This window comes from Pavona decussata, unplaced genomic scaffold (genome assembly GCF_977016875.1).
Source record: "Pavona decussata unplaced genomic scaffold, jaPavDecu1.1 SCAFFOLD_413, whole genome shotgun sequence".
NCBI lineage: Eukaryota > Metazoa > Cnidaria > Anthozoa > Scleractinia > Agariciidae > Pavona > Pavona decussata.
In genome coordinates, this window is record NW_028145777.1 from 1 (window position 1) to 16,862 (window position 16,862).

The 16,862-nt window shown below is 38.3% G+C and overlaps 1 protein-coding gene across 1 annotated transcript; it reads right to left on the minus strand.

Annotated features, from left to right (window-relative positions):
- Positions 1-6: 6 nt before the first annotated feature.
- Positions 7-6,045, minus strand: LOC146451006 (uncharacterized). The gene is made up of 8 exons (XM_085099691.1): positions 5,452-6,045; positions 5,060-5,264; positions 4,599-4,678; positions 4,119-4,256; positions 3,169-3,665; positions 2,697-2,888; positions 2,044-2,374; positions 7-1,551 (listed from the first exon to the last, which is right to left on the minus strand). The coding sequence occupies exons 1-8, from the start codon at positions 5,867-5,869 to the stop codon at positions 740-742; spliced, it is 2,673 nt and encodes an 890-aa protein (XP_084955817.1). The 5' UTR covers positions 5,870-6,045; the 3' UTR covers positions 7-739.
- Positions 6,046-16,862: the final 10,817 nt, after the last annotated feature.

Consider the following 16,862-nt stretch of genomic DNA (forward strand, 5'->3'; position numbering starts at 1 on the left):
AGACAACCTGTTGATCTCCACTGCACATGCACACTTTGAAGAGTTAAATTTCATGCAACAGCTTTCACCCTTCATTATATGCTGTGTAAAGACACTTGAAAATCTATAACAAAATTGATTTCTTCTCTACTCTTTACTAGAAATAATAGGCCTTATCACGGTTTTTGACGCCATTTTGATGAGTAGAGGCAAACAGGCTTGAAATTACAGTGTTTGTATGGAAATCTGATGTCAAATAATTTTCATAAAACATTGCTTCTGAAAAATTCATGAATTGGAAACTTTGGCATTAGGAAATTAAAGGACTTTATGAAAAAATTGGAGGGATGTAGCTGTGCCAGAAAGCCTCCAGTCGTGTTTTGAACTTTCCATACATTTCCCTGTATTTTTCATGCGAACTATTTTTTGGTAGCAGTTCACCGCTGGTTCGCTTTACAGACAAATGTATGGAAAGTTCAAAACACGACTGGACGCTTTCTGGCACAGCTACATCCCTCCAATTTTTTCCCAAAGATGCTTTTCCTAGTGCCAAAGGTTTCCAATTCATGAATTCTTCAGAAGCAATGTTTTATGAAAATTATTTGACATCGGATTTCCATACAAACACTGTAATTTCAAGCCCGTTTGCCTACTCGTCAAAATGGCGTTGAAAACCGTGATAAGGCCTATTATAATAACATTTGCTTCAAGTGTTATTATGTTCATCCCACATATTTGAAACACACTGTCTGGTAACATTTCACTTTTTTGCCAGGTACTCTGACAGTGCCCTCAAGACCTTTTTGGAGGCAGTCACTCGGGACTGATTGCTGCCATGGCGTTTAGCACTCAGGACACTACGGAGACCATCATATCCACCCCTAGCATAGATGAGACTTATCTGCCGCAGATTTAGACCTGAACCAGCAATCCTTCTTGCCATGGAATTCGAAAGTACCTTATTTGAAACCAGAGCATTAAAAGTGGGTAAATTTGTGGTCATCCGTCCATGATGTTGGAGAGACTGGCAGACAAACTCTACTTTAAAGCTATGTGAAGAAAAAACAGAATTTGGTGGTTTAAGTTGGAGGAGCAGCTCCCTAAGGGATTTCACATCCTCAAGGCCATTGTGTGCATCATAGTTTTTGTGTAGGCAGTCCTTAACCAATTCTTCTTGTTTGTACGACTTTCTACCTGGTAACAATTGTTTGAGCATGGGTAATGTGTCAACAAATCCTATCACCACATCTTGTAATTCACTCAACAAATTGGCTGCTAATAATGCACGGATCAGAATTCTAGAGTCAAACACTTTTCCATTATGGGCTGCTAAAATAACTTTGCTCTGCAATGACTTTAGGAACTGCAAAAATTCCTTAAGGCATTCTGTGAGGGCCAGGGCTTTCACAGGTCTTGATTTATATAAGAGCTGCCCAGCTACTACATTCAATTTGTTGGCTTTTGAGGCTTGTGAGGAAATTCCATGTTTGGGCATGGCATATCTGTCAAAGGTTGCTTCTTCTCCGGAACACTGTGCTGCAGATAATTGACATATCTCTGCACTATTCAGACCTGCAGAAGAAAGAAGGGATTAACCCATTGAATCCCACGTCTGCCAAAACCAGCATTGGAAAAGCTCATTGTAATAATGTACCACTTGTTATGTCATCACTCTTACTACTAGAGGGTGTTTTTGGTAATCAGCCAATACAAGTAGAAGTCAAAACATAAGCCTAAATGATTCTGGTGGAATTATATGGGCTGGGGATGCATGTGATTAAGCTTTACTACAGTTGTATATGTTCCCCACCAAAGCAATGATTTTTGTTGATTTGGCAACAATTTGTCAAGATGTTATTTCATTTGAATCAATTATCTGTCAGATATCAACTTTCTGTGGAATATCATTGGTGTACTGTAACACCCAGCCAATTGTCAGTTGTATTATACATGTACATCTCAATTTATCAACAAGAATTGAGGGTTGAAGCTATGTCATGAAGTCAAACATGATAAAAGAAAGTGTTATTCATTTCATTAATCAGCAAGAAAGGATACTTTTACCTATAGTGGAGGTTTCTAGGTCAAACACAACAAGTGTTGATTTCTGGAAATCAGCTGAACTCAAAGGGGAAGATGTAGGTGGATCAAATGGGGTGGGGATTGAAGTTAAGTCTGCTTGACTGGCACTGAACTGTACGCCACTTTCATACGTTGTCCCTTCAAGTACTGCTGCCTGGTCTGTATGCGAATTCCTAGCCTTCTTTCTAACTATTCTGTTTATTTTGTAAGCTTTACTGGTCTCCCTCTTTTTTCGTTTCCTGTACTGTCTATCTCGGTTTGTATTGAACTTCATTGTAATACTTCCAGGAGAGAGACTGTTTGCTTCATTGACCTAAAATAAGACAACATGAATTATTGCCTGTTGTAGCTTTCAATTTTTACTGTACAACCTAACTTTACAGAATCCATCATGTTTTGCTTTGCAATAATATCATAATCTTGTCACATTCCTTTGTTATTGGTGGATAACTGCTAATTTCCCTTATGAGTATAAAAGGGGCATATTTAGTTATAATTTAGCAGAAAGATAAAGCATACTTTTTTCTTTCCCTTATCATTGTTGAATAAAATAGTAGGTAAACTAATGACACTTCATGGCTAGTTACAGTATTTCTCTTTCTGCTTATTTATTGTTTTCAGGTTAGATACTATACCTTACATACTACTGATTTTCCACTGTTTTTGGTTGCTACTGCAAAAGCAACTCTTCCCTCTAGGCTGGCTGAACCAGAAAAGTGAAGACGTTTGGGGGCATGAACAGATACTGAATTATTAAAGGATTCATTGCTCTGTGTTGACCCTAGTGGCGCCAGCTTGTCTGAATAACTTGAGAAGAGCTCAAAAACCTTAAAAGAAAGGAAAAAATATTTATTTTGAACAGTACTACTTAAAGTTCCCAAAGAGCAACAGAATTGTAAAACTGATCTTGGCACATGTAAAGGTGGACTTTTAACAAAGATCCAAAAACTATAGGCCTAATATGAAACAAGTAGATACATGATACAGTGGACTCCCTCCAACAAAAATACTCAAGGGACCAGCATTTTTTATATATGTGTCAACATTACAGGGCTGTCTACTGTATCTAACAGCTGGGTATCCTTTGAGGAAAGAACTGCTCTTTACCTGTACCAGATCGGCTTTAAGGTTGTCTCCCTCAAGGTCCTTCCCATGTGGCAGTGACTGATGCTTGTAATTTTCAGGATTTTTCTGGTACTGGCACCATGAACCACAGGAACTGTGATCTCCAAATGCATGGTTTGGGATGACTTTGCAGCCCTTACAGATGCCTTCTGGGTTACCTTTATTCTGAGTTAACACATATCCAAAACACTTGACAAGATAGTCTACCACAGATTTGCTCATTGACTTGTGGCTGGTGGACAGTTTCATTAGGTGACCATAGAGTGCTTTCTTAGCATGTCCAACATCAGACCAGACACCAATCTGTTCACTAACATTGTCATGGATGTGGGATATGGTGGTAGTATCCCCATCCATGATAATGTTGTCAACACTGTATTCTACAGATTTTGTTTCTTCACTGTTGTCAACTTCCATTTCCCCTGCCAAACCTTTTGTTAGTTCAACACCCATGGAAGGCTCCATTGATTTAGCAGAACCTGCAAGAACAACAATGTAAATATTAGATTCTACACAACTGCAGTAGATATATATATATATATATATATATATATATGCGTATATAAAAATAGTTCTGAAAACTATCCATACCCCATATAATTGAGAGAATTGTTAGAAATCATGTGGTTAATAAAGCAAACAGACCATTGACCAGAAAGGACTGAAGGGAAATTGGAAATTCTAGAGGAGTGGCAGGGATATGAACATTTATTTCAAATTCCATGACACAACAGCACTGTGAAGGAAATTCAGATAAGTTTACAAAACCTGACTACTGCTTTTATGAAAGGTAAACCATACTAATAAAATACAGCATATAAAAAAACTGAAAAAAAAATTGAAGCTTTGTAAAGTAAGTAGCTAATGAGGACACTATAGAGGGATACAGGTCAAAGTAAGAAAAGAAATTGTATGACGTGATTTGTACGCACCTGTCCAGTTTCGTGAACACTGGTGTTTGCGTGGTACACGGCATTTCCGTTTTGCATTATCACAGATACGACAACTCTTGCATCTCACAGCATAACTAAGAACTTGTCCAGTTTGTGCCCCAATCAATGTTGAATGACCTTAAAATAAAGTGCAAAAAGTTACTGCACACTAAGGCAACAGATTATTTACAGTCAAAGTAGATTTGAGAAAAGCCCCTCCTTTGCTACTACCAATAAGTTGTGTGCATCTCAGGATGGTGACTACTAATATCAGTTGAGCATAGTTTTTGCATGGTTTTTGCCTGTGCATGTAAAGCATGCAGATCTTAGCAAGTGTAACTGAAATCAGAAAATGTGTAAGATGACTGACTCGTTTTCTATTCTACTTTTCCGGATTTATAGATTATACAAAAAAAACTTGAAAAAAAAAATAATAAAAAAAAAAAAAAAAAAAAAAAAACAACCTATGATGATACATACCTGACAAACTGTTATAAGCTCTGCCAGATCCCCGCTTTTGCCAGCCGGCATCAAAGCTCACGTTTAGTTTTGCTTTGTTTCTGTGTGAAAGAAAACAGAATTTGGTGACAAAATGAAATGTTGGCCGAATACAATCACTCAAAAATTATTGTTCGGGGACTTTTGGTAATACGAAACTTGCAATTATTTACACGAATTGCACTGGTTTTTGTAGATGTCTAAAGTGACAAATTTTCAATTCAAGAATACGAACCAACATAGCACAGACTATAAATATAGTTTTGTTTCTAATTTGTCTCAATATTTGTCAAAAGAAGAGTCAACTGGGTCGACATCGGCCTCAAATGCAATGATCAGCAGCAAATGATTGAGGGACTCCGCACAGCCCACAGATTTATCGCATAATTCTTTAAAGTTAATCTAGTATTAACTATACAATAAAAGAATACTACTTTTCGTACCCTGCAGTCTCCGTAGATTTGGTTTCCACGACGGCCTCTACCTCCTTTCTGACAGCTTCCCGGCACGATTCTTTCGTGACTCTCAAAATTCCCTCTCTTGCCTCGTCCTCTCGCAATTTGTATGTTTGCTTTGATAGCCATGGAATATTGAGTGTTGTCAAGAACACATTCATTCCAGTCGCCCCAATTCCAGCATTTATTGACCCTTTTGCAAACAGTATTGAGAAAAAACAACAAAAAGATCGTTTCAAAGAAGGGTTTTCTGATAACGTGACAATGTTTGTTTTTATAATTACGTAGCGCTTGAATGGCTTCCCGCGTGTGAAAAACTCGCCGATTGAAACACAAAAATACGGACAAAAAGCATGAAAATCATGACAAATTTCACAAACCTGTTGCCGCCTTTGTATTTATGTCCCATATTGGACGTCCAATGCTCTTTTTTTCAGGGCTGCGATGAGTTTTCCCGGTCTTGATGGTATTTACCTGCGAGCACTCCTCGCATTGGACGTACAATATGGATCCGAGACCCTGTATGGTTTCCTCTGTGGTGTTGACCAAGTTTAACTTTTTCTTACACTCCACGCATCCGTCTTTCAGCTGATCCACTAGAAAACCTAATTCTACAATCCTTCTCCCTTCCCTCCAACTCCATTTCCTTTTAGCTGATGGTTCAGTGACCGCATCAGTTTCCATCATGTGTTTTGTTTTTGTTTGGTCCGCCGCATGTAATACTCGTCTGCGTTTACTTTTGGATGACAGAAATGTGCCATTTCGTCTCCTCTTACGCTCTTTCACCGTAGGTAGCATACTTTTAAAACCGCAAATAAATTTACAGGCTATAAATAGCCGCCGTAAGAGGAAAACGAACCGAGAGGAGACCGGAAATCGACACTTGTAAGTCGGGAAACCCTTTCAAGGCCTGAGTTTCTCGGATCATCGCGTGATGCGCAGAACGTATGCGCAGTAACAATAGTAGGCACCGTCCTTAACCTATATATAATATTGTCAATGAAATAGTAACTGCTCTGTAAATGATAAATTTCAATAAATATTATATAAAAAAAAAAAAACCTTTCCAGAATAATAAATTACATTGAAGCATGCACGCGAAAGAATTTAACACATTATGACAAAACTCGGCTAGGGTGCGACGGGCTTTAGGGTTTTTGGGTATTGGGTTTCGTCAACACAATTGAATGATTACATAATAACATAGCATTAGCGACAAGGAAGACAAAATGAAACACTTGCATACAAGAAACGTATAAAGGCGAAACAGAGAGAGCGAAAATTAATTTCCGAAACTTGTGACTATTTGGTCTCGTCTCCAAACGCTTCCGACCGGTTTTACGGAAATTTCGAACGATTACTGAATACTCACCACGATTTTACGAACATTTCAAGAAGGTTTCCCCGGATGGACTGAACGTCATTTGAACATTACTGACCATAATCTGCAAAAGATTTCAGTTGAACAAACCGCCTGTCCACCATTCTCATTTAACGGTAAAAAGCTGTACAACTCTGTTGAACGCAGGGAAAATAACACCAAGAATACCAACCTACATTCGTGTCGCTAAATACCTTCAAGAAAAAAAAAAAACAATCGAGGTGTACTGTGATTCCGATTCGAATTTCCAAACATCGAGAATTTGTTTAAAAAAACAAAAAACAAGGCGAAGCCGTGCTTTTTTTTTTTAACAACTACGATGTTTAAGTTCCTGACAATTAAGGACCGTGTTTGACTTTAAGCCGGTCATTCACGGTTTTCGCTTTTTGGCTGATTTACTGCAATTTAACAGAATTTTGTAGTTATAGAGGTGAATCTTTGCTGACGTCCTTGCTTATATTTTGCCTTATTAGCATATATCAAACAACCAGCTCCCAACAAATGGACACTCTAAACTACTTGGTAGTCAGTGTAAATATTGGTGTGGCATGTTGAATATTTTCAGAGAAATTAACTTTCAAAATCACAGGACACAAAAGCATAATATAAGTGTATAGCGTTAAAATTCGATCGAAAATCAAACCACAATATTCCCTCAAAACCTACAAACATTGCAATAAAGTCAACTGAAAAAGCTCACCTCATGTGTTTTGCTATGTTAGCAAGGCTTCTCAGAGCTTCCGAAAGCCATTTTAAGCGGTTTATCTCTCAATGGCTGGTCCATGTGCAGGACTATATTATGTAAATGACAAGGTTGGAAAACTTGAAGTCGAATTTCAATGTAATTCGACCCGTCATTTGAAGAGAACTACTTCAGAAACCTCGCTAAAATACGCTTGAAACTTAAGCACACGCTTACCTGCCTCACCATATGCGAAGAAGGATGATTTGCGGTCCTTCCTGAGCAACTCAATCTTGGAGAAACTCATTAATTAAGATACAGGCCTTCGTTGAAAACAGTATTGAATTTAAATTGCTTGAATTATTTGCCGTGGACTTGCCTCTGGTTTCGTTCAAGGCTTCGTTCTCGTGGGATCGGCCTTCGGCCGAAAAAGCATTCCCGCGGCCTGCGAGAAAAAAACCTCTAGTACCCAGGGTAACCGTGTCGCTGGAATGTAATGACAAACTCACAGTCAAACCGAAGCACGAGTACTAAAATTTGCCTGACGGAGGGAATCCACGTGAAACCTTTGGCTCGTAACAAACTGGACACACCCCCTCCCAGGCAAGTGCAGTTTTGTACCAGCCAGACGTAAATAGAGTAACAAAAAACGTCTCTGAATGTAGCTTAGCGGCGAGAGTTGACACCCAGCCATCAGTCTTTAATATGACGAATGCCCCTTCCCCCTCTTCATAATTTTTCGATTACCATTTTACCCACTTTATTTTATCATATCAAAGAAACTTTGCTTCAACAGGAGAGAGTTCAAACACAAAAGTACAACAACAGCATAGAGAGATTTTCAGGCAACTTGTTTATTGCATTGTCTTGTTACCGACTATAACTAGTACAAACTCTGAATGTGGTGCTTATTTGTTAGCTGTAAGTGAAAATGCCCACCATTTATTAGTTCAAGTTCATACATTCCTTCAATGTTTCGTATCTGCTAGTCAGATTCAGATTTCTTATACTGGTGAGTAACAGGTAAGTTCTCATAACAGTTCTCATTTTACAATACGAAAAGACTTACTTTCAAACAGCAACAGTACACTGCCGAGCTTTCTTGAGAAAACAGGGCTGATTCCCTTGCAAATTGGGATTATAAATCACCCAGATCAAACATCTGGTTACAAGTTCAAGCTTAACGCTCAATATATTTTCAAAGGCAGCCATTTTGCCACTTGCCTCTTTTCCCAACTGGTTCCTGGTAGTTTTCGGAATGTTTGCATCACCAGTGCACTGTTCGCGGCACCAAATTGTCGTTTACTTTTGTTCCATAAAAAAAAAATTCGGTGAGAAAATGTGACACACAACATGACTTAACAAGATGTTTCTTCCCTTAAACCTGCGAATACAGCTGTCTCTCATCAGTGTTTGCCCACAAGTGATGAGAGGCGGCTACATTCGCAGGCTATTTCTTTCCGCTATCGAGGCGGAGCTAACGACGGTGCAGAGGTAAAACGGCGGCATTTACCTGATTTCGAGTCCTGTGGAACATTGCTGCTAAACCCGCTCGAAATTCTGGCATACGCATGGCGTAAATGATTGGGTTGACTAACGAGTTAGCCAAGATAAGCGACTTCGCGGTCGCTTCCTTATAAAGGAATGAACTGAAGGAAAGGCTTAACCGAAACTCGGGATGGAATACGTCGAGACATTCGAAAATTACCCATGGTAACGTTGTCAGTAAAGATACAGACAGAACAACAAAAAGGATAGAGGTCAACCGTCGTTCTCTGTTGATCACGCTATTGCGCAAGCGATTGGGTTGAGGGCCGAATCGGATTTTTATAAAAATTGAAATGAAAGACACACAAATAATGAAGAGAGAAATTAACCACGGAGCCTCATACAGTATGAACCATATAAACAGACCTGATGTTCGTGTTTTGTGAAACACAACAAAAATAACGATTTCCCTGATTGTAGCCGTTAACCAAATAACAGTAGTGATTACATAATAAACGCGTTTTTCTATAAAACGATGTTGGAAAGGACGCAAAGTAGCATGCATTCGCTCTAAAGAAATAGCAGCGAGATTAAAAAAAGAGGCCATGGGAAATAAGCGGAACAGTGCAGGTCTCAGAGGACTAAAGCTGTTCTCCCACAAATCACAGAAGGCTCCTCTAATTTCAATTAGCAGGGGAGCTGAAATTGCCCCAGCTAAGAGGTCAACAATCGCCAGATGGATGATCAATTATAGAGACCGGCGTTGGAGGTGGCGCTGCTTCACAAATACAATAATGGTGATGACATTCAGGACGAATATGGTCAGAGACTCAGCACCCAGCACTATAATCCATGGAATACAGTGCGACACCGGGAGCATAGTGAAGACTAACTGGTCGCTGCTTGTGGTGTAGGCTCGGTTGCAGGTGTTGACAGACATTCCGCTTTAGCTGATATTTGCTGGAAACAAAGTGACCTAAAAATTGAAGAGAAACTTTTATTTGTTTACAATAACAAGAATGGAATGAAGCAATCACATATATGACAATTCAAATAAATCACGTGAATTTTTGATATATTAAAACGGACAAAGAGGGCAAAATTGCTGAATGCTGACCAGTCGGGACAGCGGGAATATTATCTTAATTTTTTTTGTTTACCAAAGGCAAAATAACTTGCTTCTGATTGGTAAAGAGGCAAAAATACTCCCTCCTGATTGGCTAAGCATGCCACTCTAAATTTTTCATTACTTCTTTGGAGTTTAAGCCCAGGTTGTTTCTGCTACATGGAGATCAAGTGCTAGCTGAAAAGTTGGAGATTCCAAATCGTGAATTTTCGAGCCTTACAAGAAATAGAAAAAACATGATTATTTCTAAACCTAACACTTGGATCGACTAGACGCCTGTACGGGTGGATTTGTTGGTTGTTGGTGGGAAAAAAATCATTCATGGCGTCATAGTTCCCAACCACGGTTTCTTGCAACAAAATTTTAGGGTACAGAACGAGGCAGCAAGGCAGGACGTGCAGATCAAATTCATCGCAATGAATTACCCTACAAGTTGCTTTGAACGCACCTTTTGCTTTATCGATGTGTGTCGTGTGATTCTCAATGGCAGAGAACTTCCCATCACAAGTAAATCAATTAATTTTAAAAACCCTAACATTTGGTTTTATCACTGCTAAGTTTGCTCATGAATTTAACTTATTGTATGATAATGTACATCTTTATTACGTGTACATAACAATCACCTACTGTCGTTTACTTTGCTAAAAAACAGTTGAATTGTTCGTTTAATTTACCTACGAGCGAGTGTTCTTACTTCGGGGGCTAACTGTTTTTCGAAGTCTACATCTGCTTCCACCAACAAAGACACGACGTCTGTATGAAATGTACAGTATGTGTGCGGGCAGCGGCCGAACCTACAACAGTCCTAATGATCTGTCTCACAGACGCCCCTCTTTAAAGACTCCATGTTATAAACTAGCAATCGCAACGAGTCCTCGTAGATTTGATTGTCTAGTTCTTACAAATGGCCCAAGTTGTGCACATGTGTAATGAATCTTTAATTCTACTCGGCCTGATGCGATTACAGTTTCGATCAGTTATTTAAATATCACTAAGACCGTGTTCTGTTTGGGCCACTGACCGCCTTAATATGAACCAACCTTTATTAATTCTGAAAACAAATTATGTAAAAGCTGAGTCAAAAAGTTATTTGTTGAGGAGTAATTTCACCAGTAAACACATGAAGCCGGTAACCTAAATTTTCTTTCAAATGAGACTTGTTTGTTCGCGGATTCCTTCTTTTGTCACTCGGGGAGGGACCTAGAGCGGTGAGAGCGACAAATTGCATGTAAACTAAATCACACCGAGAGACAATGAGGTAAATATTAGGGAGCTTTATTTTGTGTGAAGTTTTTTTTCTATTGCTATTTGTTCCATCACGAATATCATTAGTAAGGTTCAGGTGGAAAACTACAATTCGACCCAATCCTGAAAATATTTCTACTTACTAACGCAACGAAATGGGCTCTAAAGAGAGCAGATAATTGAAGAGGCCATAATGAGAACATATATATAATTTTAAATTATTCTAGAAACCTGTTATCCTATTGCTACGATATCACATCGGCCGCCAGCAAGCAGAGCGTTAGGCTGGCAGACGAGCATTGAGGCCAGCGGCGGTTTTCGAAAGTCGGAGGCATGGACCGAGTGATGTGGTGGTAAAATTATAGAGAGAAAAAAACTGTTGAAATTAAATACTCGTTAAAAACACGAAATGAAGATTTTCCTCCTCGACTAAAAATCTCCACTGAGAAAAAACAGTGTTCCATTTCTCCTTTGTTTTTCCACACGTCAATTCATGGATTCCCGGCAGTATTTAGTTCCTATCACACTAGCGGTTTCCAAAGCGATCGTCCGATCATTTTACAGAATCGTGTTTTAAGTTGTCTTAGCGAACGGAAATTACCAAACAAAAAAAGTCTACTTCTATTTAATAAACAGATCTAGTTTCTCCAATCTTAAAGGAACAAAACAATGACGCACCATCCTCTAATTTAGCACGTCATATTGCTCGACCTAAATTTGTACCTGCCAACGGATGTTTGACAAAAACAATTAGAGTTCAATAAAATCTTTGGATCATTAGAACATGTCCAAACGGAGGAACAGGTGATTTCAAGATTGAAAACAACCCACCCTAGCTGGCGGATACAGAACTTCGTTTAGTGGCTATGTAAATGGATCCGGTAGTAACACATACTGAGAACCCTTCTTTATGCAGCATTGCGTGCAGCCCACTACTACCAGTAGTTTAGTGAAAAATATTGCCAAAAGACGAAAACCGCGAGGCAATTTGCGAACGGATTGAAGCTCAAGGTGATCGCAAATTATCGGAAGAGCGGATGCAAATAGTAACCTGACGGAGCCACGACACGACCAAAGTCTGTTTGACTAGCACTTTAAACAAATTTTAAAAATAAAGTTTCTCTGACCAGATCTTACCCACAATCACTTGGTTCCCTTGGTCTGTCACCAGAATAGATGTCCCTTGTGAACCTAAACGTTCTTCCAACTTGTGGCGACGCTACAGACACAACAATCTTCTCTGTTTAGATGTTTCTTGTAAGAAATTTAGCTGTGAAAAGGGCACAGATATGAAGATAAGACCCAATATAAAGACGGTCAACAGGAATCGAGAAGTACGTTGGTATACGACTTCAAAGAATCTGGGTTATTACAAATGCACGAGTCGGTTAACCAACTTGAAGTAGTCTTTGGATTGCGACTTTAAGGAAAACCGGAGTTCCTACATAATTTTTGGACGATTTTTCAGCTCTTCCATAGTATCTTGATTGGTTTACAATGTTTAAAAGTCCCTAAGTGCTCACAAAATTTGGCCTCTGCTCCGGAATTGATCGCCAAATGTTTGTTACTGAGCCTATCTTATTCGAATTCTCGTGAAATTGTTTTGTTATAAGAATATAAAAGCTTCCTCAGCAAGGTAATAAATATCGTTCTGGTTGCCGAGAAGGATTAAATACCTAGTTCCTTGGAGCGTCACTTTCCCGAACTTCCGTTTCTGTTCAGGAAAACTACACATCAAATTGGCAACTTTTAAAAAGTGTTCACTGCCAACGGGAATTTTCAAGACGCTTGCTGTTGGGCACTTGTTATATTTTTAAGTTGTTATTCCTTGCAAGATAAACGTAATTAATGCTCGCACGTACCCTCGGGAAGAAAGCGCTGTTTTTATCTCAATTGGATTCTTACCTTTTGAATTGTGAATTAAATCCTCTAGTTATGTGGTGACTATTCATGAACTAAAAGGTCTGTAGGATTTCAGTTCCCAAGAGGATGTTTTGTAATGCTTGCTTTCTTGGACTCCAAGAGTACAGCTGAGCAAAGCGGGTATTCTCGTGGTATTTTTTTTTTCTTCAGTTTCTAAATTCGTCTTGCAGCATTTAAGGTCTCGCAACCGAATGATCGAATGATGCAAATGAACGAAATGAAAAAGCCAATAATATTCGATATAACGGAAAAGTGAGCTTGAAAATTAAAGATAATTACTGACGGATAAATTGTCAATGCCTTAAGCAAACAGCTGTGCAATAACATGTTTACTATCCTCTATTTGTGTGGGCTAACTGTGCTTTTAAATGACTGAACCTGTTATCAAGCATGGAACCTTTATAAAGGCGACGTTTTTAAAAGGCCCTGTTGAACTTATCCGGCAAAAGGCAATAACCTAAAAACGCTCAAAATCTTTGCTACAACGTTTTAATATCCTTTCAGTGCTTATCGGTCTAATGTTTGAATTGAAATTCGTAAGGGCAGTTTTTAGTCTCAGAGTAAATAGAGCTACTGAAGGCAAAGACCAGTAATATTGACAATATGGGTGGCACACTGAGTACGTTTTTAACAGATTTAAGAAAGAAATAGCATTGTATGACTTGCAATTCTTTTTTGTATCCTCTTAAAAGAACACTGATTGCAAGTAAGATAATTTAAACGAAGCTATACAAACCACGAGAAGGTCTCTAACCACCACCAAGCTGACAAAACGTGGTCAAAAGGCCAAGCATGAAAACAAAACTAAAAATAATTATAATTTTCACTATTCCCAAGTAGCACGGCTGATCAATTATTTATAGTTTCACCTTTGTTAATATCTGACAATTTAGACACAACAAATTTTAACAGATAATTAAAGTTAAGATAATGTTAAGAGATAATTCTCTTGTTTCATATTGCATGTGTCAGATGGGGCTCGGGGATCTATTTTTAATTATGTATGACAAGATTATTTTTCGCCTGAAAGATGTAATAACAATATTTTATCAGCCTTCTTTGTAACATTTCTCGAGCCTAATAATCCATAATCTCGATCTGAACAATACATGTTGTGTAAAATAAAATGGTAAAAGTTATCAGTGAAATTCCTAAAATAAAAAAGACAAGCATAGCATTAGTGAGATCAATAAGATCGCTTTGGTGAAATATGTTAACGTCGGCCAGGAATTTATGTCATTTTTCTTTGTTCGTGTTATCGTTTTGCGTGCCTTCTAGTTTTTTTCGTTCACGCCTTTATGCGCACTTTTTTGTTTGTTAATTAATTAGCCCTTCATTGTTCGCTTAATTTTGTTCCTACATGTTATGTTATGGGTTTTTTTGTTTTTTGCTTTTTTTTTTTTTCTTGCATATCGTATATATCGCTTGGCCGTGTAATTTTTTTCTTCAGTACTTCGTTTGTTGAGTTTTATGTCAATAGTTGCCTGTCCATCATCGAGAGCGTGTTTCTTCTTTAGTCGCAATCGTCTTCACTGCATGGTAATTGTAGCATCGCTTTACACCGGTCGCTTCACATCACATTTGTCGTGTCGCTTCACATTGGTTTCGTCTAGTTCTTTAAATAAGTTTTGTTTCGCGCGTGAACGACGTCTGTGACTATAAAGTATTTTTCAGAAAGTCAAGATTTTCGCTGGGGAAATGTTACCTTGGAATAATATGGTTTCGAAACATTTTCGTTATCTAAAATTTATTCGAATCATCCAGCTCTATGTTCAGGGAAGCCAAAATGACACTGTACATGAAACAAGAAATATAAGTGATAGATACCGACGTTTCGGTGCATCTTGCGCTATTATCAAAGTTACATAATTAATGATAAAAATGGCGGTTTGTGAATAGGCTAAGTTGAAAGCGAATTTGCATAGAAAAGTGCCAAGCTATTTACATGAATACTTTAGCACAAAGAGAATCAGACTGTACATTCAGTGTTGGTTTAAGATCTTGATTACAAATTTGACTGCCTTGTTAATGAAATGCTGTGTATTCAAATCTTCCTTTGTAAAGCCTCAGTAATCATGAACGCAACTAAGGGTTAACCCTATTGAGGTCAGGCTTAATTTTGGTCTTCTATAGGACGGGAGGATTCTGTACCGTTCCATAACATTGCGGCCATGACAACGAAACTCGAGGGTAAATATAGTACGTCCAGGGATGTTTCCTTTGACATGGAAATTGCCTCACGATCACCAAACGGCGGCCATCTTGGATTTCAGGTTTCCACCAAAATTGACCAAAAATTGATCCAGACCAATAGAACAACAAAATAAGCGAAGGCGCGAAAGACACCATAAGAAAGGCAGTTTTGTTCCTTAAAAGCAAGAATATTCCAATTTCTGAACTTGCCTGCCAAAATTTCAGCTGCACAGTAACAACGAATTTAATGAACATTTATTGCCTTTCCCGAACCGAATTGTTAGCAAATAAATTGCTGAAAAAGTCGCTTCGTTTGGTGGCGTTTGCTCACGTATTAAAAACGTTGTAAGCATTCAAAGTCCGCGAAGGAAGATTCCGCTCCTTCCTGCTCTTAGTCTAGATAGGATTAAAGCAGTTGCGATAAAAAAAAAGGCTTAACTTTCTTTCCGTAGCCGCTTTTGATGCATAAATAACCGTGATAAGACACTACTTGAGTGTGAAGATTACGTCAAACGTTATAACCATGGTAACTTTATTCTGTACAAGTGTTAGCCATAAAGTTTCCACGAGTGCATTTTACAGTATAATTCAACAGTCCAACTGAATTTATGTCAGCTGAAATTAAACAAAATACTACATGAGTTAGAGAATGTGACAAAACTGCAGAATTCTCGCTTGAAACGGCGTTGGAAAACTAATTAAAAAAGTAATTAAGAAATAATGCCATCTCTTTCGATCAATGAGCATTAAGTTATTTTGTCCTGTATGTTATAAAGCCATCATATTTATTTATTTTTTTTAACAAAATCTATATTTTCGTTGTGCCTGAATCACGTCTGTTTAGAATTAGCAATTCTAATTCGCAGTTTTTCTAATATTGTCTTCTTCACTTCATCTTATTATATCAAAGAGACTTTGCTTCAAAAGGGGAAAGATCAAACTCAAAACTGCAGCAAAGGCATATAGAGATTGTCATACAACTTGTTGATTGCATTGTATTCAGTTACCGGCTACAACTAATACAATCTCTTAATGTGGTGCTTATATGTTAACTGCAAGTCAAGCTGCGAACCATTTATTAGTTCAACTTAATACATTCCTTTAATATTTCTTACCTGTTAGTTATTCAGATTTCTTATTGATGCGTTACAGGACAGTTCTCATATCTCAACTGACAGATACTTTTTTGCAAGGATTTATCAATTAACAGTCCTTATTTTACAATACGAAAAGACCTACTTAAAAACAGCAGCAGTACACTGCTGAGCTTCAGTTCTTGAGAATTTTTGTACAAAAGAGAGCTAATTCCCTTTCAACTTGGGATTTAAAAACATCCGGTTACAAGTTCAAGCTTAACACTCAATTCTGTTTCAAAGGTAGCCATTTTGCCACTTGCCACTTTTCCCAACTGGTTTCCTGTCACGGTTTTCGGAGTATTTGCATGTCCAGTGTTCGCGGTGCTAAATTGTTGTTGACTTTTTTTCCATCAAAAGAAAAAAAATCGGTAAGAAAATGTGTCGCACAACATGACTTACAAGACGTTTCTTCCCTTAAACCTGCCAATGCAGCCGTCCTTCAGTTGCTTCCCACTGCTACGGGTGTTCCCAAGGGAGGCGACCGCCCGTAGCGGCGGAGATCGATGAGAGACGGCGACCTTCGCAGGCTATTTCTTCCCGTGTTCAAGGAGGAGTTAAAAACGTTGTAGAGGCAAAAAGGCTGCATATAATTGATTTGGAGTCTTGTGGAATTTCGC

What these genes read in the sequence shown, in the direction of transcription:
- LOC146451006 (XM_085099691.1), bottom strand. Translation starts at nt 5,869, where the DNA reads ATGCTACCTACGGTGAAAGAGCGTAAGAGGAGACGAAATGGCACATTT. An exon ending in AAATACAAAGGCGGCAACAG is followed by an intron (nt 5,265 to 5,451) that starts GTTTGTGAAATT and finishes TGTTTGCAAAAG; the next exon opens with GGTCAATAAATGCTGGAATT. An exon ending in TTAAAGCCGATCTGGTACAG is followed by an intron (nt 2,889 to 3,168) that starts GTAAAGAGCAGT and finishes CTTTCTTTTAAG; the next exon opens with GTTTTTGAGCTCTTCTCAAG.